At 38.3% G+C, this 25,113-nt stretch overlaps 1 protein-coding gene across 1 annotated transcript in view; it reads left to right on the forward strand.

Annotated features, from left to right (window-relative positions):
- Nucleotides 1–25,113, forward strand: part of RNF17 (ring finger protein 17) — a 109,528-nt gene that overhangs the window by 30,912 nt on the left and 53,503 nt on the right. The window contains exons 11-17 of the mRNA XM_065896316.1: nucleotides 1,545–1,703; nucleotides 5,703–5,892; nucleotides 7,372–7,540; nucleotides 9,098–9,288; nucleotides 10,459–10,600; nucleotides 20,119–20,272; nucleotides 24,087–24,202. Of these exons, the coding sequence (XP_065752388.1) occupies nucleotides 1,545–1,703; nucleotides 5,703–5,892; nucleotides 7,372–7,540; nucleotides 9,098–9,288; nucleotides 10,459–10,600; nucleotides 20,119–20,272; nucleotides 24,087–24,202 (1,121 nt within the window). The remainder of the gene's footprint in view (nucleotides 1–1,544; nucleotides 1,704–5,702; nucleotides 5,893–7,371; nucleotides 7,541–9,097; nucleotides 9,289–10,458; nucleotides 10,601–20,118; nucleotides 20,273–24,086; nucleotides 24,203–25,113) is intronic.

Raw genomic sequence — 25,113 nt, forward strand, 5'->3', positions numbered from 1 at the left:
TTCCTTTTGGATCAAAAGCAGGTACGTTAACAACTCTGAACTTGTTGAAGCAGAGTTAATACATAGTAACTCTTATGGAGAGGGAGGCAGTGAGTAAAATGAATTTTACTAATAACTAAAACTTAGTTATTTATTTATTTTTGCCACGCCACACGGCTTGTGAGATCTTAGTTCCCCGACCAGGGATCAAACCCAGGCCCACAGCAGTGGAAGCGCGAGTCCTAACCACTGGCCCTCCAGGGAATTCCTAAAACTTCTTCCTTTTTACTGTTATAAGTTCTGCCTGTTACTGGCAAAAATATTTCTGAAATTTATAACACTTCTCTCAGCTGTCTCCCCAGCTACACATACTTATCTCTTTACCTCATCCTCAGTTTGGGTATTATTCTGTGTGATCTGTATTGGATAGGTAAAATGATCTATTTGTTCAGTTTTTATCATCTATCTGTACTTCAGTTCCTCCTAGTCTTTGTTCTTTAAACATTTTTACTAGATATACTAGGACACCTACATTGTTCAAAAATTAAATATATATGTATTAAAATACCCTGTGAACCTTTTCCCCTAACCTATTCCCATTCCATTTGTCCTTTCCTCCCTTCCAGTTTCTTTATTCATATTTGAACAAATACACATATATTATTTTTCTAATTCTCATTTTTGGTTGTTTTTGTACACAAAACATAGCATACCATATACACTGCAGTGTTTTTTTAATTCCTTTCTTTTTTCCTTGTTTTGTTTTTTTTTTTTTTGTCTTTTTTTTGGCCACATCACATGGCATGCAGGATCTTAATTCCCCAATCTGGGATCGAACCTGTGCTCCCTGCAGTGGAAGTGTGGAGTCTTAACCACTGGATGGCCAGGGAAGCCCCTTAATTCCTTCCTTAACATTATATTCTGGAGATCTTTTCATATCAGTAGAAACACTTGGCTTAATTACTGCTGTATACAAAAAGTTTCTCACTGTCTTTTATTCTGCCCCACCCTTACTTCCACCAAAACACACATATCTCCCCTTAAATGCTGCTCAGTATGTTGTCTTTCCCAGACTTTTTTTCATACTTCTCCAGCCTGATTTAAGATTCAAAGTGGCTATGAGCTAATTATTAGTTCTTTCAGTTTAGTATAGTTTAAACAGGATTTTGTTTCTATATTAGAAACATCGTTATCAATGGGGTTCTGAGTTCCAATTATGTTTATAAATAAATTCTGAAATTTTGTTGTAATACAGTAGAGTTACAGCATATACTCTGACTTTAGAACCTAACTAACTACTTGAACTTCAATTCCACTTATTTAACATATTTTGCAAATAAAATAAAAGGTTTGCAGTTCAGGTTGCTAAAGAAATTGTGGAAGTGGGATGTGTTTGTTTTATCAGTCTAGTTACTGTTTGGGGTTTGGGTTACCTTTTGTGGGCCCAGGTATTCTAGAGTTTGCAGTGCTACAAGACACATTCTTTCAAAGGATACTGCATTCAGTTTCTGTGAATTCTTTCCTGACTTTTGGCTTATTAATGTGGTTTAAATATTCTCATCCAGGTTCTCCAGAGCTAGTTTTTGTAAGCCATGTAATACATCCTTGCCACTTCTACATTCGGAAGTATTCACAAATAAAAGATGCAACAGTATTGGAAAAGAAGGTGAATCAGTTTTGCAGTAAGAGTGTATACCTTGATCCTTCAGACATTTTGGAGCTAGGTAATGAAATATTACTCTAAGTTAAAATATGAAGCTTATTTAAATATTATAATATTGGCCAACCCATATAGACTTCTTGTAATACAGATTTGTGCAAGCATAAAGGTTTTGGAATTATTTAACATAAGTTCAATTTTATTTAGGTAACTTAGCTAAGTATTAAAATCAACTTTTTTTTTTTTCTGCTCAGAGTTACCTAGTAGTAATAGTATTACAGTATACAGTATAATTCCAGTATTTTTAATGTCATTTAAAAATGATTTTTAAATATTTTTAGTATCATTTGCCAAGTTTAACTGGAGTCATACTAATTTGGAGCTTGCTTTTTTTTAATGTTCTTTTCCATTATGGTTTATCACTGAATATTGAATATAGTTCCCTGTGCTATCCAGTAAGACCTTGTTGTTTATCCATTCTATTTATAATAGTTTGCATCTACCAACCACAAACTCCCACTTCATCAAAAACCAAATATGGTATTTGTCTTTCTCTTTTTGACTTCACTTAGTATGATAATCTCTAGTCCATCCATGTTGTTGCAGATGGCATTATTTTGATCTTTTTTATGGCTGAGTAGTATTCCATTGTATATATGTACATCTTCTTTATCCATTCGTCTGTCACTGGACATAAAATTGACTGTTGAGTGAGATATACACAAAAACTCCATTATGGAGTAAGGTGAGATATTTTTAAAATTACAAAACCCATGATGGGTTATATAATTTGTCCCCTCATCTCCAGAGAAAAGTATTCCTCTGAGTGTTCCTTGTAGTACGACTACCATCCCTTGCTGTCTACATGTGAATGTTGAAGATGTCGCTGAACGCCTGAGTGAGATAGATGCAGGGCAGTGGCATCCATTTCCTAGGGTCACACAGAGGGTAGTTGGTAAATTTAATCAGTCCATCTTAATTCTAAGGCCGTGTATAATTTGCTGTCATTTAGGCTTTCATTACAAACGTTTTCCTTGTAACACTTGATTAAATTTGATTATACTCTGTAATAAGATGAAGCTATGATTTGTTTGATTTATTAATAGAGCATTTTTCTCATTCTATTAATATCAATGCCTCTATATAACTAATACCAAAAAGTACTATATTGTCTGTTCAGCTTTATAGTATGGGGTTTTTTTAAATTTTTTAATTTTTTGGCTGCATCGGGTCTTGGTTGCGGCACGTGAGTCCTTTCATTGCAGTGCGTGGGCTTCTCTAGTTGCAGTGCATGGGCTTCTCTCTAGTTGTAGCATGTGGGTTTTCTCTCTCTAGTTGTGACGTGTGGGTTCCAGGGCATGTGGGCTCTGTTGTTTGTGGCACTCGGGCTCTCTAGTTTGAGGCACATGGGCTTAGTTGCCCTGTGGCATGTGTTATCCTAGTTCCCCGACCAGGGATTGAACCCACATCCCTTGCATTGGAAGGGGGATTCCACCACTACCACTGGGGAAATCCCCATAGTAGTTCTTTAAAAGTGTTAACTAACTCTCAGCTCATCTTTGTAGCTTATCAGAATATCAGAAGACTAGAATCATCATATACTTCTGATAAAAATGAATAATAATTTTTAAAGTTAAAAAACAGTGTTTAGGGCCTTCTCTGGTGGCACAGTAGTTAAGAATCCTCCTGCCAGTGCAGGGGACACGGGTTCGAGCCTTGGTCCAGGAAGATCCCACATGTCACAGAGCAACTAAGCCTGTGCGTCACAACTACTGAGCCTCTGCTCTAGAGCCTGCAAGCCACAACTGCTGAAGCCTGTGTGCTCTAGAGCCTGCGAGCCACAACTGCTGAAGCCTGTGTGCCTCGAGCCCGTGCTCTGCAACAAGAGAAGCCACCACGGGACTTCCCTGGTGGCGCAGTGGTTAAGAATCCACCTGCCAATGCAGGGGACATGGGTTCGATCCCTGGTCTGGGAAGATCCCACATACCACGGAGCAACAGCCTGTGTGCCACAACTACTGAGCCTGCATGCCACAACTACTGCAGCATGCGCACCTAGAGCCCTGCTCTGCAACAAGAGATGCCACCACAATGAGAAGCCCGTGCATCTCAACGAAGAGTAGCCCCCGCTCGCAGCAACTAGAGAAAAGCCCGTGTGCAGTCATGAAGACCCAGCACAGCCAAAAATAAATAAATAGAATAAATTAATTTTAAAAATCGTGTTTAAATTCTGAATATCTAAGGAGGGAAGAGTGTAGTGTTAAACTTAATTTTACGGCTGCAAATAATTCTCTAAATTTAATACATGCACAAAAGAGCTCAGTTTAGATTTAGAAAATGTTCTAAGAAAGCCAAAAAGTCATCCTTTAAGTTGTCAAGAATAATTATTATTTCAAGGTAGATATACATGATTTAAATACTCATTTATCGTTTTTCTTTCAATTTTTTTATTTTTGGCTGCGTTGGGTCTTCGTTGCTGCATGTGGGCTTTCTCTAGTTGTGGCGAGCAAGAGCTACTCTTCGTTGCGGTGCACAGGCTTCTCATTGTGGTGGCTTCTCTTGTTGCGGAGCATAGGCTCTAGGCGCGCGGGCTTCAGTAGTTGTGGCTCACGGGCTTCAGTAGTTGTGGCTCACAGGCTCAGCAGTTGTGGCTCACAGGCTCAGTAGTTGTGGCACACGGGCTTAGTTGCTCCAGGGCATGTGGGATCTTCCCAGACCAGGGTTCGAGCCCGTGTCCCCTACATTACCCTGGATTCTTAACCACTGTGCCACCAGGGGAGCCCTTATTTATCTTTCAAGAAATTAATGGTAAGGGAAGAAATGTAATATAACGCTTTAGCAGAGTTTCCTCTTGTTCCCTTTTCCTGCCTGTGTTCTTCATTATAAAGAACAACAGATTACTTCAATAGACTTTTATCTCATCTATTGCAAGAAAGAATAGTTTAATAGCGTATAGTTTAAAACTAAGAATATTGGTTATATGGTATATCAGCATAAGAGAAGGGTTGATGACAATCTCAAGGCCAAAACAGATGTTTTGGTAGAACTTAAAAGGTTGCCCTGATGTGCCTCTCAACTATCCTGTTTTTATTAGCATGTATAGAGGGGATTATGCAGCATCTCTCTGTATATAATCAGTGATCAAGTCTTAACAAGTATATTTCTGATGCTAGATGAGTTTTTAAGAGGATGGGCTCTAAGACTACCTGGGTTCTCTTCCTACCTCTTCTAAGTAGCCATGTCGCTTCGGCTGGGTTTTCAGCCTCTTTTTGCGTAGTTTCCTCACCTATGGGATGGAAGCACCATCTCCATGGGGTTGTTGTGGGGAGGAGGTGAATTCAAACATAAAATACTGAGAACATTGCTGAGCCTATAGTAAAAATAAAAATTCTTTCTAACTTGATCTTTTTTTCTGGTTATTAATTTGTAATTCATCTGATCCCTCCATAAGGAAAGACCATAAGGTCTTCCTCTGCTGCTTGGTCCTTGGTTCATCTTCCCCTTCTCTGAACTCCACTGTGTATTAATTTCTTAATTTTGGCCTTTCACACTCTCCCTTTCTTGGTTTCTTTACTTTCACTCCCCTTTTACCAAGAGAATGTCATTGCTGCTTCCTTTATGCTACTAAAGTATTTTATAGATTTCGGTATATATATATCTGTACTTGCATGTGTGTACCTGCACAAGGATAGGTCTTTATTGTTATAAGTACAGTGTATTATAGTCACTTGCCTGTCTCCTTTCCTTTCTTGAGCTTCTTGATAGCAGGACGGTCTTACTCATCTTTGTTATAGTTTATAAAACACAGGTCCTCAGTAAGGACTGCTGGCTTTGTTTTCTTTGTTTTTACCTCCGCGTCTAGGACATAAGTTTCTGTATAACAGAAACTGCCAAAATACACTACCTTTTAATCCCTCTCATAGCACTGACACAGTACTGTATCATCAGTTAATAAATGAATTAAGACTTCTTAGTGGTGGAACTAATGTACATGTTTGTAAATTAGAGCTAATTAGATATTCTTCTTCATAAACATTGATAATGATTTGTCTCCATTATTTAGGTGCAAGAATATTTGTCAACAGTATTGAAAATGGAATGTGGTGTCGAGGAACTATTACTGAATTAATTCCAATAGGAAGTGAAAGTATTAGAAAACCTTGTATTCCAACCAAATTCTCAGTCCACAAAGTTGCACTAATACAAATATTCATGGTAGATTTTGGAAATTCTGAAGTCCTAATTGTTGCAGGGTATGTTATTTTATAATTACTATGTGTTCCTGGTCTGCTTAGAAACACTTGTGAATGGGGGAGGAGGGGAGATACTAAAGAAGAAAGAAAAGTAGGAAGAGGTAGAGAGGAATAAGTTATCCTTCTTCACTTCCAAGGCATATACCTTTTATTTTGCTCTGTAATTTGTCTTACTAATTACTAAATTAGTAAAGTATTAGCTATCAGTGTTACTAGATTGGGAGCTTGGAAAAAGAACTTTCTGATGTTTCAAACTTAAATGCTCTTCTATATAGCCTCAAAGCAGAAAATGAAGCACAAAAATGGTGGGGTTTTTTTGTTTTCGTTTTTTTTTGCGGTACGCGGACCTCTCACTGTTGTGGCCTCTCCTGTTGTGGAGCACAGGCTTTGGATGCGCAGGCTCAGCGGCCATGGCTCACGGGCCCAGCCGCTCCGCGGCATGTGGGATCTTCCCGGACCGGGGCACGAACCCGTGTCCCCTGCATCGGCAAGCGGACTCTCAACCACTGCTCCACCAGGGAGGCCCCAAAAATGGTTCTTTTAAATAAAATGTTACGGTTAGTGGCCAGATGATTGAGTAAAATTTTTAATCATATTTCCATAATTCCATTATTGTATGTTAAAGTGGCATAGTGTCTAACTCTAGGTGTTCAAAACTGTTTCCCCCAGTCTTCTAGGAAAATAAAACAAACTGAAAATGTTCTTCTAGTAAGGACCAGTATTAACTCTTGCATGGTCACTTTATTAAATGGTCATAGCTTTATAAATAGATTTCTGTTTGGGGGTGTCATTATGCCTTTTAAATTTAAACCAAATAGGTATATGAAAGACAATCCAGATGAAGGCAGTTGAGATTTATTTCTATAGGTAGAAACAGTGTCTGTGTTTATAAAAGCTAGATTAAGTCTATATAGTGAGATAGTATGAATCAGAATATAACTTTCTAAGAGAAAAATACCATATATTAACACATTTATATAGAATCTAGAAAAATGGTAGTGATGAACCTAGTGTCAGGGCAGGAATAGAGATGCAGATGTAGAGAACAGACTTGAGGACACAGTGGGGGAAGGGTAAGCTGGGACGAAGTGAGAGAGTAGCATTGACATATATACACTACCATGTGTAAAATAGATAGCTAGTGGGAAGCAGCTGCATAGCACAGGGAAATCAGCTAGGTGCTTTGTGACCACCTAGAGGGGAGGGATAGGGAGGGTGGGAGGGAGGAGATATGGGGATGTATGTATATGTATAGCTGATTTACTTTGTTATACAGCAGCAATTAACACATCATTGTAAAGCAATTATCATCCAATAAAGATGTAAAAATAAATGAATAAATAAATTTTTAAAAGAGTATAACTTCCTAGAAGATTTAACTTAAAGAGAGTATCCTTAGAAATGCATACCTTTTGTGGGGTAAGGCAAGTTTGGGCTTGAAGCATTATCTTCAGTAAATATTGCTTCAATTCTTCCCAGAGTTGGTGATACTTATGTGAGATCAGAACACATTGCTAAGCAGCATGTCACACTAAATGACTTGTGTCTGGCTCTGAGGAAGTCTGAGCCATATATTGAAGGGCTGCTGAAAGACATCCAGCCATTAGCACAGCCATGCTCATTGAAAGACATTGTTCCACAGAACTCAGTAAGTGAGACTTAAATTATTTCTTATTCAGGGGCCAAATAGTCCAGTTTTAGCTATGCATTGCTGATCAGATTACTGAATGTAGGTTCAGTTCTCTTGTTAAATACATTTTGTATAATAAACTATTGGTGCCAATAAAAAAGGAAATGAACTTCAGTTTGTACAATTAGAATCGTTCTTAATGGGAAATTGAGTTGAATATGCATATATGAACATAATGATAGGTGAAATATCCAAGTAAACCACAAAATTTTGGAGTCAAATAAATATGGAGAGAAAAATAAATTTTAAATGTTATGTGGTATGTGTTTCCATTCATTTCTTCACTATTTCCATGGCCCTTTGCTCACTGCTTATAGCCTATATTGCATTCTGTTTATATTATTAATGAATATTTATTTCCCAGAAAGATTTAAAACTCCTATGAGACAGAAATTGTGTGTAAAAATACTTGTTAAGCAGTTATATTATTATAAAGTCTGTGAAAGCAGGAGTCTGCACCTTTGCTCATCTTTGTATTCCAACACTTAGCAAATCACTGAGCATGTAGTAGGCGTTCAGCAAATATTTGAAAGAATGAACAAATGAATAAAAAAGTAAAAGGAAACACATACACATATTAGCCCTGGTATTTTCCTCAAAATGGGAAATTTATTTTGGCTTTAATTTTATCTTTTTTTTTTTTTTTTTGCCTTTTCTATTCTGAGTGGGCTTTACTTTTATACTCACGAAATCTTTAGAAGATGTTTTTTTTTTTTTTTTTTTTTTTTTTGTGGTACACGGGTCTCTCACTGTTGTGGCCTCTCCCGTTGCGGAGCACAGGCTCCGGATGCACAGGCTCAGCGGCCATGGCTGACAGGCCCAGCCACTCCGCAGCATGTGGGATCTTCCCAGACCGGGGCACGAACCTGCGTCCCCTGCATCGGCAGGCAGACTCTCAACCACTGCGCCACCAGGGAAGCCCTAGAAGATGTTTTATTTTTAAGGAATGTGTAGTTTTGGCCTGTGAAATTTACTTTAGGTATGAGTACTTAAAGTTTCAAAGTTCAGTGAGAAATTTTTTTTTTCAATGGGTGAGTATTTTTCCTTATTGTTTAAGTAGCATTTACCTCATATATTGCTAGTAATGGAAACTAAGTTACCTGGTAATGATTGTAAATATCTTTAATGTATGACATGGCTTCCATCATGCTTTCAAAATTACCTTTTGGATTTCATCGTTTAAGTGGAAAATTTGTACATAATACTTGTTTTATTTTTAAACTTTTATTTATTATCTTGATATTAATATTCAGAAGTAAAACTAAGTCCTGAAGTACAACAGCTTATGGTCACCTTGAGACCATGTTTATAAAATCTAAGTGTGATACGTACATTGTGCATACATAAAGACTGTCCTTGGGTTTGTGGGCCCAGCTGCTTCTAAATATCTATGGTTGGTTAAGTGCCTTTGTTCGAATCTGCAGACTTTGGCTGTTAAAAAGCTAAATCTACAACATTGTACCATTAGAGCTAATTATAATTACTGAATACATTGGAATTTTACTTTTTCCACAGACTGAAGGCTGGGGAGAAGAAGCTAAAATAGAATTTTTGAAAATGGTAAATAAGAAGGCTGTTTTAATGAAAGTTTTTAAAGAAGAAGATGGTGTGCTAATTGTAGATCTGCAGAAGCCACCAACAAATAAAATAAGCAGTGATATGCCTGTGTCTCTTAGAGATGCATTAGTTTTTATGGAACTAGCAAGGTAGGTAACTTATTAAAATGTAAATATTTTCAAGGTTATAGCTATAAATTGGAACAGCAGATTTTACCTTTAAAAAATATGGGCTCTGGGGCCTCCCTGGTGGTGCAGTGGTTGGGAGTCCGCCTGCCGACGCGGGGGACGCGGGTTTGTGCCCTGGTCCAGGAGGAGCCCGCGTGCAGCGGAGCGGCTGGGTTCGTGAGCCGTGGCCGCTGAGCCTGCGCGTCCGGAGCCTGTGCTCCATAACGGGAGAGGCCACAACGGTGAGAGGCCCGCGTACCACAAAAAAAAAACAAAACAAATGGGCTCTAAAGTGAACTGTCACATACACTAAGAGGGCGCACCAAATCCTAACCACTAGACCACCAGGGACATCCTAACATACTCGAAGAGGTTAAAAATATTGCTGTCAGAGTTTTCTAAGTATGGTTGTCTGTGAAAATTGCATTCAGGTCATTTGATTTAAGGAAATAGAAAAATTAAGGTAGCTCAAAATAGAAACTATTGGTAGATACGGAACATTTTTTTAGACTCTTGCTAACTTTTACAAGTAGCTCCACTAGGGTTTCAAGAATTATAGTTTAAGAGTTCTTACATTTTCTAACCTTTGGAATAAGATCATGATCACCACTCTATATTTAATGTATGAATCTAGAGTAGATACTTAAATGTCTTTCCTTTCTCATGTCTGATGAACAAAGTAAGATGACTAAGTAACCACAGAGATGATGGAAGATACTACTTTCTGTCCTGAGCAATTACACGACTCTGAAAGTGACCCAAGTAGATTCCATTCTGGAAAAATAAAACTTAAGTAGAGTATTGGAGCTGAAAGGGGTCACAGAAACCCCTCAGCTGGCCTTTCTGATTGCTACCATAGATGCTGGGTATTGTCAACCAAAGGAGTAGAAACTTTGAGTAGAACATACAGGCCCAACTCACAAATGTTCCAGCACAAACTTGAAGGTTAATTATTGAGTTTTGAGACTTGACCTCTTATTTATCCTGGTTTGATAATTGGAGACAATACTAAGAAATGTTGTAAGTTAGAAGAGAGAAATTGGAAAAATACTCTTGGTAGATAAATCAGTATGTGTGTAAGTCCTTTCTTCAGATCAGTTAATCCACTGAGAGAAGAGAGACTTAATGGCTCTTGCTTATGCTTTTAATTAGGTTTAGGTCTCAGTTATCAAGAAGTCACTCTGAAAAAAATACGACTTTACACTATCATCCACCTGTTTTGCCTAAGGAAACGACAGATGTTTCAGTTATGGTTTGTCATATAAATAGTCCTACTGATTTCTATCTTCAGTTGGTAAGTATATAGTGGTCCTTTGAGACAAAATATTTTTTCAAATTTTAAGTAGAAATTTATAATGGAAGTGAGTGCCCAGTATGAATTGAGAGCAAACCACTATCAACCTTCTGCAAATTTAAGTTTCTTAGTAGTTTCTTGTTTTTAAACAAGAAATTCACATGATTCACAGTAAATTGAAGGAAATCTTTTATCAGGCAAGTTAGTGAAGTATGGAGGGGAAGGAGAATGAAGGATCCCTAATGTGTAAATGTTTCTTGCTACTTTCTGAAATCTAGAAACCAGGAGAGCACGTAGAGCTGGCAAATCAAAATAAAATGATAACACCTGCTTCTGATAATGTATGAGAATTTACTTATTATTCCTAGGTAATTTTCTGAATTACAATACCAGAATAGATTCAGATTAAAGGCATTCATAGAAAATTTGGGGTATATGACTGATGGGTCTGTTTTAGATAGCTACCAGCATTAAAGTTTATCTTTATTGATCTCTTTGTGTCCATGCTTTATGTGTCACCCACAAAGCAGTATGGCCCTTAGAATGAGTTAATTCCAGTCCATTGCCCATTTTTGAATTGGATTATTTATTTTGCTGTTGTTGGGTTATAGGAGATCTTCATACATTATGGATATTAATCCTTTATCAGATATATCATTTTCAGATGTTTTCTCTTATTCTGTGGCTTACCTTATCACTCTCTTGATAGCATTCTTTCGAAAAGTTTTTAATTGATCAAGTCCAGTTTATCTACTTTTTCTTTTGTTGCCGGTATTTTGATGTCATATCCAAGAAATCATTGCCAATCTAACATCGTGAAGCTTTTCCCCTCTGTGTTTTCTTCTGTGAGTTTTATAGTTTTAGCTCTTACATTTAGGTCTTTGAGTTATTTTGAGCTAATTTTTATATATGGTGTAAGGGAAAGGTTCATTCTTTCCCATTTGGATATCCAGTTTACCCAGCACTGTTTGTTGAAAAGATGGTCTTTTCTCCATTGTATGGTCTGGGCACTCTGGTCAAAACTCAGTTGACCATATATGTGAATGTTTATTTCTGGGCTCTCTGTTCTATTCCATTGGTCCATCCCTCTGTCCTTATGGCAGTAGCACACTGGTTTTTTTGGTTGTTTTTTTTTTTTTAAATTGAAGTATAGTTGATTTACAGTGTGCCAATCTCTGCTGCACTGCAGAGTGACTCAGTTATATACATATATACATCCTTTTTTTTTTTTGCGTTATGCGGGTGTCACCACTGTGGCCTCCCGCGTTGCGGAGCACAAGCTCCGGACGCGCAGGCTCAGCGGCCATGGCTCACGGGCGCAGCCGCTCCGCAGCATGTGGGATCTTCCCAGACCAGGGCACGAACCTGTGTCCCCTGCATTGGCAGGTGGACTCTCAGCCACTGCACCACCAGGAAAGCCCTACATTCTTTTTTAATATTCTTTTCCATTATGGTTTATCCCAGGAGATTGATTATTGTTCCCTGTGCTGTACAGTAGGACCTTGTTGTTTATCCACTGTAAACGTAATAGTTTGCATCTACCAACCCCAGACTCACAGTCCATCCCTCTGCCTCTCACCCTCCCCCTTGGCAACCACAAGTGTGTTTTCTATGTCTGTGAGTCTATTTCTGTTTTATAGATAGGTTCATTTTTGCCATATTTTAGATTCTACATATCATATGGTATTTGTCTTTCTCTTTCTGAATTACTTCACTTAGTATGATAATCTCTTGTTGCATCCATGTTGCTGCAAATGGCATTATTTTGTTCTTTTCTATGGCTGAATAGTATTCCATTGTATATATATACCACATCTTCTTTATCCTTTTATCTTTCGATGGACATTTAGGTTGCTTCCATGTCATGGCTGTTGTGAATGGTGTTGCTATGAACATAGGGGTGCACGTATCTTTTTGAATTAGTTTTCTCTGGATATATGCCCAGGAGTGGAATTGCTGGATCATATGGTATATCTCTATTTTTAGTTTTCTAAAACCTCCATACTGTTCTCCATAGTGGCTGCACCAATTTACATTCCCACTAACTGTAGGAGGGTTCCCTTTTCTCCACAGCCTCTCCAGCGTTTGTTATCTGTAGACTTTTAATATTTTTAATTTTTTTGCTTTTATTTACTTTTTTGGTCATGCCACATGGCATGCAGGATCTTAGTTCCCCAGCCAGGGATCGAACCTGTGCCCCCTGCAGTGGAAGCACGGAGTCTTAATCACTGGACCATCAGGGAAGTCCCTATAGACTTTTTCTTTTCTTCTTTTTTTTTTTTAATGGCTGTGTTGGGTCTTAGTTGCTGCACGCAGGCATTCTCTAGTTGTGTCGAGTGGGGGCTACTCTTCGTTGTGGTGTGCAGCCTTCTCATTGCAGTGGCTTCTCTTGTTTCAGAGCATGAGCTCTAGGCATGCGAGCTTCAGTAGTTGTGGCACACGGGCTCAGTAGTTGTGGCGCGTGGGCTTAGTTGCTCCCTGGCATGTGGGATCTTCCTGGACCAGGGCTCGAACCCATGACCCCTGCATTGGCAGGTGGATTCTTAACCACTGCACCACCAGGGAAATCCCCCTATAGACTTTTTAATGGTGGCCATTCTGACCAGTGTGAGGTGGTACCTCATTGTAGTTTTGATACGCATTTCTCTAATAATTAGTCATGTGGAGCATCTTTTCATGTGCCTACTGACCATCTGTATGTCTTCTTTGGAGAAGTGTCTATTAAGGTCTCCTGCCCATTTTTCAGTTGGGTTTTTGTTGTTGTTGTTGTTGAGTTGTATGAGCTGTTTATATATTTTGGAGATTAAGCCCTTGTCAGTTGTATCATTTGCAAATATTTTCTCCCATACTGTAGGTTGTCTTTTCGTTTTGTTTATGGTTTTTGCTGTGCAAAAGCTTGTGAGTTTCATCAGGTCCTGTTTGTTTGTTTTTGTTTTTATTTCTATTGCCTTGGGAGACTGATCTAAGAAAACATTGGTACAGTTTATGTCAGAGAATGTTTTGCCTATGCTCTCTTCTAGGAGTTTTATGGTTTTATGTCTTATAAAAGTCTTCAAGCCATTTTGAGTTTATTTTTTGTGCATGGCGTGAGGGTGTGTTCTAACTTCACTGATTTACATGCAGCTGTCCGACTTTCCCAGCACCACTGCTAAAGAGACTTTTTCCCATTTTATATTCTTGCCTCCCTTTTTTTTTTTTTTTTTTTTTTTGCGGTACGCGGGCGTCTCACTGTTGTGGCCTCTCCTGTTGCAGAGCACAGGCTCCGGACGCACAGGCTCAGCGGCCATGGCTCACGGGCCCAGCCATTCCGCAGCATGTGGACCCTCCCGGACCGGGGCACAAACCCGTGTTCCCTGCATCAGCAGGCGGACTCTGAACCACTGTGCCACCAGGGAAGCCCTACTACATTTTGGCTTAGAAAAGATTTCATAGGAACACTCCACTTTCAGATAGCAGGGATACCTGTATTTGTCCTTTTGGCACTGGCTTTTTTCACTTAGCATATTGCCCCATGTTGTAGCATGTGACAGGACTTAACTTCTTTAAGGCTGACTAATATTCCATTGTATGTAATACCACATTTTATTAATTCATTCATCCGTTGATGGACATTTGGTTTGCTTCTACCTCTTGACTATTGTGAATGATGCTGCAATGAACATGGGTGTGGGAATACTGTAGTGTCATGTTTTGGTTCCCTTCTTATTTCCTTTTGTGTATCTATATATTTATCTATTGTTACCATGGGGATTACATATAACATCCTAAAGTTACAGAAGTTAATACAAATTGATACCAACTTTAATTGAACAAAACGCTACTCATGTATAACTCCATTCTCCTTTTATATTATTGATCTGTGTACATTGTGTGCTCAATAATGTAGATTTATAATTATTTTTATGCATTTATCTTTTAAATCCTGTAGAAAATAAAAGTGGAATTACAAACTAAAGTTAATAATACTGGCTTTCATGTTTGTCCACGTATTTATGTTAACCACAGATCTTTACATTTTAATGTGGCTCTGAGTTACACTCTAGCACCTTTCATTTCCTCCTGAATGACTCCCTTTAGCTTGTTTATAAGACAGGTCTGGTGTTAGTGAACTTCCTCACCTCTTGTTTATCTGTGAATAGCTTATTTCTATCTGTCTTTTGAAGGATAGTTTTGCTGGATCTGTAATTCTCAGTTGATGCTTTTTTTCTTTCAGGAGTTTAAATATTATCTTCTGACCTCCAGGATTTCTGATGAGAAGTCAGATGATAATCTTATTGATGATCCCTTATATATGACAAGTCACTTCTCTCTTGCTGCGTTCACAACTCTCACTTTGTCTTTGGCTGTTGACAGTTTGTGTATCATGCATCTAGTGTGTCTCTCTTTGAATTTATCCTACTTTGCGTTTTTTGAGTATAGTAACTTTCTAGGGCAGCTATAACAAAGTGCCACAGGGAATTGCTTGGCGGTACAGTGGTTAGAACTCTGCGCTTTCACTGCCAGGGGCCAGGTTCAATCTGTGGTCAGGGAACTAAGATCCCACAAGCTGTGTGGCATGCCCACTCCCACCCCCCTCGTGCAAAAAGTGCCATATAGTAGGTAGTTTAAAAAAGCAGAAATTTATTTTCTCACAGTTCTGGAGTCTGCAAGTTTAAGATCAAGGTGTTGGCAGAGTTGGTTCCTTCTGTGGTCTGGGAGGGAAGATCTGTTCCATGTCGCTTCCCTAGATTTGGTGGTTTAGCACTCATTGGCTTCTGCTGCATCATCCCGGTCTCTGCTTCCTTCACATGGCGCTCTCTCTGTGTACTTGTCTGTCTCAATTTTTTAATACAGACAACAGTCATGTTGAATTAGGTCCCGCATAAGACTTTAACTTGATAATACCTATCAAGGTAAAACCCTACCTCCAAATAAGGACACATGCTGAGGTACTGGGGGGGTTAGAACTTCAACATATTTGGGGGGGAGGACACAATTCAACCCATAAGCAGTCCACTTTCTGCTGTATCAAAAATTTCCTCCCCACATGCAATAACACCATCCCAACATTCCAAAATATCTTAATCATTCTAGCATCAAATCTAAATCCAGAATCTCATATAAAATCACTAAATCCCTGATTATCTGAATCAGGTATAGGTAAGAATTGTTTAACTCAAGCTGAGGCAGAACTCCTCTCTGTCTCTGAATCTGTGAGACCAGACAGTAAGTCTAAAACCTAGCAGGGAAAATTCCATTAGATTCTTATGGCTTGAGAATAATCCTCATTGGCTGGATGCTCTGTCCTCCAGTCCCACTAGGGTGGTGGCCCTACCCCTTCAGTCATGGCAGCAACCTCACCCATTGGAATTGAGGATTTATCCTAACCCTCTGGAACCCGGGAGGAGGCCCCATCCCTGGAACAGAGGAGGAACCAGCCCTGCCTCTCAGGTCTGTGCCCTCTGGGCCTGAGTAGCAGTTGCAGACACACTAGCCTCTGAATCTCCTTCAGGATCAGTCTTCCCTTTTCTTGAAACATAAGTTCATAACTGAATAGCTCTGTCAGCTCACTTCCTGCCTATAGAATCCCACAAGCCCACCGGCCCCCCTTCATTTCCTCTCACCTCTGTCCCCTTCAGTTCACGCTGGCATTGTTTCTGCTGAGATGAATGATTAGATCCACAAGTCATATACCCATAATCTCCTTTTTTTTTTTTTTTTTTGGCAGTACGCAGGCCTCCCACCACTGCGGCCTCTCCCATTGTGTAGCACAGGCTCCAGACACGCAGGCTCAGCGGCCATGGCCCATGGGCCCAGCCGCCCAGCGGCATGTGGGATCCTCCCAGACTGGGGCATGAACCCGCATCCCCTGCATCGGCAGGCGGACTCCCAACCACTGCGCCACCAGGGAAGCCCTACCCATAATCTCTTGAGCAGACACTGTCCAGCCGTGCCCTTGGTGTTCACTCCAGAGCTTGCTTTCTCATTTTTTGAAATACATATAGACTGAGAATTCTCTAAATCTTCAGATTCTGCTTCCTTTATGTTTAACAATTTATTCTTCAATTTATGTCTGTCCTCTCACATTTTATTATAAGCAGCAAGGAGAAACCTGGCTGGCACTTTGACACTTTGCTTAGCAGTGTCCTCAGCTAAATATCCAAGTTCAACTTTTCACCCAGTAGAACATAATTCAGCCAAGTTCTCTACCACTGTGTAACAAGGATTGCCTTTCCTCCAGTTTTCAGTGTCATTCCTCATTGCTGTCTGAAATCTCACCAGAAGCACCTTTAACATCCATATTTCTGCCAGTAATCTTTCCAAAGCAATCTGGTTATTTTCATTCAAGTACCGCATAATTCTTCCTTTTCTTTCTATTCATTACCCAGTTTCAAAGCTTCTCTCACATGTTAGGTATTTATTACAACAGCACACTACTTTGCTATTCCAAAATCTGTATTCATTTCTTAGGGGTGCCATAAGAAAGTTCCACAAGTTAAGTGGCTTAAACAACATAAATTTATTGTCTCACAGTTCTGGAATCTAGAAGTGTGAGATCAAGTTGTTAGTAGTGTTGGCTCCTTCTGAAGGTTGTGAGTGAGAATCTATTCCATGCCTTTTTCCCTAGCTTCTGGTGGTTAGCTGGAAAATTTGGTGTTCAGTGGCTTCTGCCTCACTCCAGTTTCTGCCTTCATCTTTACATGCATTCTCCTGTGTATGTGTCTTTGTGCCCAAATTTACCCCTTTTAATAAGGACACCAATCACATTGGATTAAGGCCTACTTTAACGACCTCATTTTAACTTGATAAATACCCTATCTCCAAATAAGGTCATGTTTTGAGGTTCTGGGGATTACAACTCCAACATATCTTTTTGGAGGAGACATAAATCAACCCATAACATTGCTTGGATTTGTAGATTTGTGTATTTCATCAAATTTGGGAAGTTTTTGGTCATTATTTCTTCAGATACTCTTTCTGCTCCTTTCTTTCTCTCTTCTCTTTCTGGGACTCCCATAATGTATATATTGGTGTGATTAATATCTCACAAATACTTTGGTCTCTGTTCACTTAATTCTTTCTTCTTTCTGTTCCTCACTATTTCAGTTGTCCTATATTCAAGTTCACTGACTCTTCTGCCTGATCAAATATGCTATTGAACCCCTCCAGAATATTTTTTGTTTCAGTTATTGTACTTTTCAGCTCCAGAATTTGATTCCTTTTTATAATTACTGTCTCTTTGTTGATACTTTCATTTTAATCCTTTATTGTTTTCCTGGTTTTCTCTAGTTCTTTGTCCATGTTTTCCTTTAGCTCTTTGAGCATATTTAAGACAGTTGTTCTAAAGTCTTTGTCTAGTAAATCCATTATCTGGGCTTCCTAAGGGCTGATTTCTGTCTGTTTATTTTGTTCCTTGGAATGAGCCATGTTTTCCTGTTTCTTTGTATGCTGTCTGATTTCTTGTTGAAAATTGGGCATTGACTATTATATAACTCTAAAAGATCACCCACCACACACATCCTGGATTTTTTAAAATTGTTGAAGACTAGTAGTTGGTTTATTTTAAGACTTTTTCAAACTATTCTTACAAATACTATTCCTAGTATGTGATAACTGAAGTCTCTCTGTTCTTTTAGCTCGTGTTCAGCAAATGTTTATGTTGATTTCCTTGAATGTTGAAAGCTTAATTGGGTGTTTGCTTGGGTGCTGTAAGCCTTTGTTTCCCAGAGCTCTAACAAAGTTGGTTCAGATGGTTTCTCATTTTTTCAGTGTTTCTGTGGGGACACAAGAGCTTGGAGCTTCAGAGTCTGCTGTTTTGCTGATGTCATTTCTCTGTTGAATTTTCCAGTGTTCCATTTGGGTAATCTGTTAATGGAGGAATATGAATAATACCTACTTAGAAATAAAGGTTTACAGTCTGTGCATCCAGACCTCCGTCCATTTCCTCCATCACATATAGTAGTCCCCCCTTGTCTGCAGAGGATACAAGACTCCCAGTGGACGCCTGAAACTGTGGACAGTACTGAACCCTGTATATATGATGTTTTTTCCTATACATGTATACCTAAGATACAGTTTAATTTATAAATTAGGCACAGCAAGAGATTAACAACAATAACCAACAATAAAATAGAACAATTACAACAATGTACTGTGGGAAAAAAAAAGGTTTAAAGTGTTGTGAAAATAATTTATATGAAATAACAAAAGATTCAGAAAATTTCCACTTGCATTATTATACCCACAAAAGAGAAAAACTTCATTTTTTGACCATTTGAGATGGATTTTAAAATATTTTTCATCTTAAGAATTGGTATTTGGAAAAATAAACATTTATCCTTGGTTTTGTTTTAGGAGCTGTGTTTTAAGTAGTATAAGAACATCAGGTTTTAAAGTAACCGAATAGTCCCATTTAATAAGATAAAGCTCTATTCAATTATGCAGTCATTTCACAAACTCTACTGAAATGATTGATTTATTAAAGAAGATTTATCAATTCACATTAAAACCATTAGATGGATGGCTGATGGGAAATTGGATGTTCATACAATGCCAGAGTAGTACTACATGAATTACTTGGTGACCACAAGGGAAAAACGTAACTGTATAATGAAGGGATGAGAATCACAAGCCCTTTCTGTAGGTGAATCTTAGCATATCATTAGTGAGTCAGTAATATTGTGTCTTGATGTGTTGCAACTTGACGTATTCTAGCCAAAAGGTTTGGCTTGAATCCATCAAACTTGTAGATACAACTCTCAGTTGGGGAGAAATTCCAGGGATAGGCCCTGCTCAGTGGAGGAACAAGGTAAATAACAGGATGAAAACATAACCACATAAATCCAGAAGATGGGGCATTCTGCAGAAAAATAGCACACTGTCTTTAATAAGACAGGGTCATTTTAAAAAGAACACTACACTAAATTATAAGACTTATTGAGATAACCAAATATAACATGTAGTCTTAGATTAGATACTGGGTTTGGTCAGTTAGGGAAATCTAATATGGTCTAGAAGTACTAGTAGGAACACTTACTTGAAGCAGAAAGTGAGAATTGATAGAAAAATGCAGATTATCGAATTATACATATGGTATGGTCTCATTTTTGGTACATACAAAAGTATGGAAAGTGTGCTTAGAAAAAGATCTAGGAGCGGGAGTTCCCTGGTGGTCCAGTGATTAGGACTCAGCGCTTTCACTGCTCTGGGCCTGGGTTCAGTCCCTGATCAGGGAACTAAGATCCTGCAAGCTGCACAGCGCAGCCAAAAAAAAGAAAAAAAAAGAAAAATATCTAGAAGCAGATATGTTTTAGATATCTGGAAAAATGTGATTTTTAAAAATTTTGTTTATATATGTTAATTTTATATACTACTTCTGTAACAAAATATTTCAGGTATAAATTACATGACAGCTTATATCTAATTCAGTTCTAATATTTCATAATTTTATGAGCAGTGCCTATAAACATGCAACACTTAAATTTTAAGTTTCTATGAAACTACAGTGCTTTAATCCCTGCTTTAACTCTGTTTCTTAGATAAAGAGCCTGGATTTTTTATTTGTATTAAAGGCAATTGAGGAATTCTATAAAAATGAAGATGCAGAAAATCTTGAAATCCTCTGTCCAGTTCAAGATCAAGCCTGTGTAGCTAAATTTGAAGATGGAGTTTGGTACCGAGCAAAAGTTATTGGTAGGAAATTGCACACTATTTCCTCAGGGAAGTGTTACGCTTAAAAATTGATAACCATTTGAGTCAGTACAGATTAAATCATGGAAGTGATATTATTTGATCTTACAGTTTTGCTCTTTAGAAAGCTAGCAATAGTGTTGATAGATGAACCTCTGGCTCCTTAGATTTCATTCGATTTGACTAGGACTTCACCATTTTTTTTTTTTGTTTTCTAACATTACCTTATTGAAAAAGTTAAATAGTGGTAAATGACACGTACTCCACTCTCCTCCAAAAAGACAAATACTTTTTGTCATTTATCTGTGTTGTTTCTTCTAAATAATGTAATACTTTGTAGGTACTTCAGTCTTAGGTATTAATTATGTTAGATGAATTTTAGATCTCTTGTAGTTCTTTTGTCCCCTCTCTCCCCCCACATAGTTATTGATATATCACAATTTTTAGTTATATTCTTATTCTATGCAAGTATTTTCAGTGCTACTCCATAAAGTATAGTTTAATTCTGAGTTAATAATTGCATCAGTTTTTCACTCCATTTTCTTTCATTGGGTTGGCCAAAAGGTTCATTTGTTTCTCCTGTAAGATGGCTCTCATAGCACTTAGTTGTCTTTAGCTTCATTCGAAACAATTTTGTTAGATTGTATTGTGACAGCTGTCATATCAACGTGCATTTAAAAAAAACATCAAAATTGGTGAAATTTGTGTAGCCATTTTAATTTTGAAGATGGAAGAGAAAACAACATTTTTGGCATATTATGCTTTATTATTTCAAGAAAGGTAAAAACGCAACTGAAATGCAAAAAAAGATTTGTGCAGTGTATGGAGAAGGTGCAGTGACTGATAGAATGTGTCAAAAGTGGTTTGCGAAGTTTCATGCTGGAGATTTCTCGCTGGACGATGCTCCACTGTCAGGTAGACCAGTTGAAGTTGATATCGATCAAATAGAGACATTAATTGAGAACAGTCAACGTCATACCATGCTGGAGATGCTTTTGAGTAGCTGACATACTCAAAACATCCAAATCAAGGGTTGAAAATCATTTGCACCAGCTTGGTGACGTTCATCGCTTTGATGTTTGGGTTCCACATTAGTTAAGTGAAAAAAACCTTCTTGACTATATTTCCGCATGCGATTCTCCACTGAAACGTAACAGAAACATTCCATTTTTAAAACAAATTGTGACGGAGGGTGAAAAGTGGATACTGTACAATAATGTGGAACGGAAGAGATCGTGGGGCAAGCGAAATGAACCACCACCAACCACACCAAAGGCCAGTCTTCATCCAAAGAAGGTGATGTCACGTATATAGTGGGATTGGAAGGGAATCCTCTTATCATGAGCTCCTTCCGGAAAACCAAACGATTAATTCCAACAAGTACTGCTCCCAATTAGACCAACTGAAAGCAGCACTCGACGAAAAGCATCCAGAATTAGTCAACGGAAAACACATACTCTGGGCTTCCCTGGTGGCGCAGTGGTTGAGAGTCTGCCTGCCAATGCAGGGGACACGGGTTCGTGCTCCGGTCCAGGAAGATCCCACATGCCGCGGAGCGGCTGGGCCCATGAGCCATGGCCGCTGAGCCTGCGTGTCCGGAGCCTGTGCTCCGCAACGGGAGAGGCCACAAAAGTGAGAGGCCCGCGTACTGCCAAAAAAAAAAAAGAAAGAAAACACATACTCTTCCATCAGGATAATACAAGACTGCATGTTTCTTTGATGACCAGGCAAAAACTGTTACAGCTTGGCTGGGAAGTTCTGATTCATCCGCTGTATTCACCAGACATTACACCTTGAGATTTCCGTTTATTTCGGTCTTCACAAAATTCTCTTAATGGAAAAAATTTCCATCTCCTGGGATACTGTAAAAGGCACCTGGAACAGTTCTTTGCTCAAAAAGATAAAAAGTTTTGGGAAGATCAAATTATGAAGTTGCCTGAAAAATGGCAGAAGGTAGTGGAACAAAAAGGGTGAATATGTTGTTCAATGAAGTGCTTGGTGAAAATGAAAAATGTGTCTTTTATTTTTACTTTAAAAACCGAAAGAACTTTTTGGCCAACCCAGTAACCTATGGCTACATTTTCCTAATAGTTTAAAACAATTTTCCACATGATTAGACTTTTCAGATAATGCTGGTTTGATTTTTTTTTTTTTGGTAACAATGAAAACATCCTATTATCTGCTCCAATTAGACTGCTTGTCCCCTAGGCTTGTTATTTTGGGAGTTTATTTCACTTGTTTTCCTAAATTGGATTGCTTGTTTTCTGGATCTCATTTACCTTTTCGGTTTACTCCCATATTTTGGTGGAGCATTTTCCTCAGAGAGAATAAATGGAAGGGAAATTTTGAGACCTTCCCATGTCTCCCGATTCTACTCACACATGATTGATAATTTGGGGAAAACTGTTCTTTAAGTCCCATCCCATATCCATTTGTTTGTTTTTGTTTAAAACCGCATCTGCATTCAGAGACTTGAGGAATGGTAAGAATCTAATGGTGTCGTTACACTTGAGATTATCTTTCTTGCATGAGGATTCCAGTGGAAACAGGGCAAGGTCCCCTCACCTCTTTACCTTACTCTTAGGGTACACACGACTTCTCAGGTACCTGAGCTGCTTGAGTGCCATCTCGAGCAGTGCCAGTATTGTTACATCTGCTTTCACTTCTACCAAGGGGCAGAGAATGCCCAAACTTTTTCCATTTTGAAATTATATGTACTGTATTAGTTTTTAAATTTGAAAGTAATGGCAACAAGTTTTGTAGCATTGTACATACGTGTGCTTAGGGGACTAAAGTCAGTCATATTTCATATTCTGAGTATTTACAAAAAGGTCAGTTTATGATAGATCTTTATTCAAACTTCGATGTGTTCAAACCTTCCAGAGGTTTCTTTGGTATCCTTTAAAATATGAAAACTAGTTTCACATAGAGGTCTGTTTCTGCTCATTTTTCACAATATCCCCAGATAATTTTTTAAAATTTCACAATTAGATATTATTATACGAATGAACGTGTGTCTTGATCATTAAGTCTTTTGCCTTGTTTGATTACCTATGTTGACTAACAAACATTAAGTGCTTCTTTTATGCTTGGTTCTTTGCAGAGTATTTTAAATAGGTGAGTCCTCAAAAAGAGTCTTAATAAGATTTGATTCTATTGGTACACCCACTTTACAGGTGAAATAATGAGGCCTACAGAGAAAAAGTAACTTGCTCAGGGTAGTATCTTAGAGATATTAATTAGCGTTCTCAGAGTCACATGTCATTTAAGTGTCTAACTCCAAACCTAATTCTTAACTTTTAGGACATAACACCTAGCATTTGATGGCTGTTTTGTTATCCTGATTTTGTTTGTCCTTTAGATATCTTTTTTATTTTTTTATTTTTTTTATTTTTGTGGTACGCGGGCCTCTCACTATTGTGGCCTCTCCCATTGTGGAGCACAGGCTCCGGACGCGCAGGCTCAGCGGCCATGGCTCACGGGCCCAGCCGCTCCGCGGCATGTGGGATCTTCCCCGACCGGAGCACGAACCCGTGTCCCCTGCATTGGCAGGCGGACTCTCAACTACTGCGCCACCAGGGTAGCCCCAGATATCTTTAGATTGTTAGTTTCTCATTCACCGAGTCTGAACAGCTGTGCATTATGGTTGATTTTGTGAAGTTCACATATTAGAAATGTTTTTTACATTAAAATAATACTAAGTTTGTATGTTGAACATAAAAGTGTTCGAATCTAGTTGATTGTAGATGAGTCTTAATCTTGCTAGATAATTCTTTTTTTTCCAAGTTTGTGATTTCCAATTTCATAATTTTTGAAGGATTGCCTGGACATCGTGAAGTTGAAGTTAAATATGTGGATTTTGGCAATACAGCAAAAATAACACTTAAAGAAATGCGTAAAATAAAGGATGAGTTTCTGAATCCTGCAGAGAAGGTAATCTACTCATTATAAATCATAGGGTTAGAATATTAGCACAAATATGCAAGTATTTTTAGAAGTTATTTTCACCGTAGAAATGTTCTTTTAACTTCACTTTTTCTGTAAATAATTTCTGATTCATGGGCTATAGAAAAGAGTCTCTATAGTTACTGTTTAAAAAATAATATGTATCTTAACAAATAAGCATTAATTCTAAATGTGTATATATTTGTGTCTTTATAAGTACTTACTGGTGTGCAGCTTTTAGTGTTATTTTGAAATACCTGTATAAGGTAGTAAGAATATGGTATATTATGTGAAAAAAACTGATTACAGAAATGATTTTACTGTGATCCCATTTATGTTTAAGTATATATAATGTGTGCCAGAGAAAGAGAGAAGTCTGGAAGAATAAGTATCAATAAAAAACTTATCCTTCTCTTGGAATCTTACTCCCCAGAGATAAATTTAAGGAGGTTTATTTCCTAATTCATATACTCCTAGTATTTGAATTGTTATTAAGCAGTATTTTTCATTTAAAAATGGGTAAAATGATACAGGAAAAATTTGAAAATACGGATGAGTAAAATGAGGGGGGAATCACTCAGAATTATTCAATATTTTTGATATATATACTTGTAAGATACATCTTCTGTGTTTTTAAGAATTATGGGATTAGGGCTTCCCTGGTGGTGCAGTGGTTGAGAGTCCGCCTGCCGATGCAGGGGACACAGGTTCATGCCCTGGTCCAGGAAGATCCCACATGCCGTGGAGCAGCTGGGCCCATGAGCCATGGCCGCTGAGCCTGCGCGTCCGGAGCCTGTGCTCTGCAACGGGAGAGGCCACAGCAGTGAGAGGCCCGCGTATGGCAAAAAAAAAATAAATAAATTATGGGATTAGACTATATATAGTCCTATAACTTGATT

Source organism: Phocoena phocoena, chromosome 18, assembly GCF_963924675.1.
Source record: "Phocoena phocoena chromosome 18, mPhoPho1.1, whole genome shotgun sequence".
Classification (NCBI taxonomy): domain Eukaryota; kingdom Metazoa; phylum Chordata; class Mammalia; order Artiodactyla; family Phocoenidae; genus Phocoena; species Phocoena phocoena.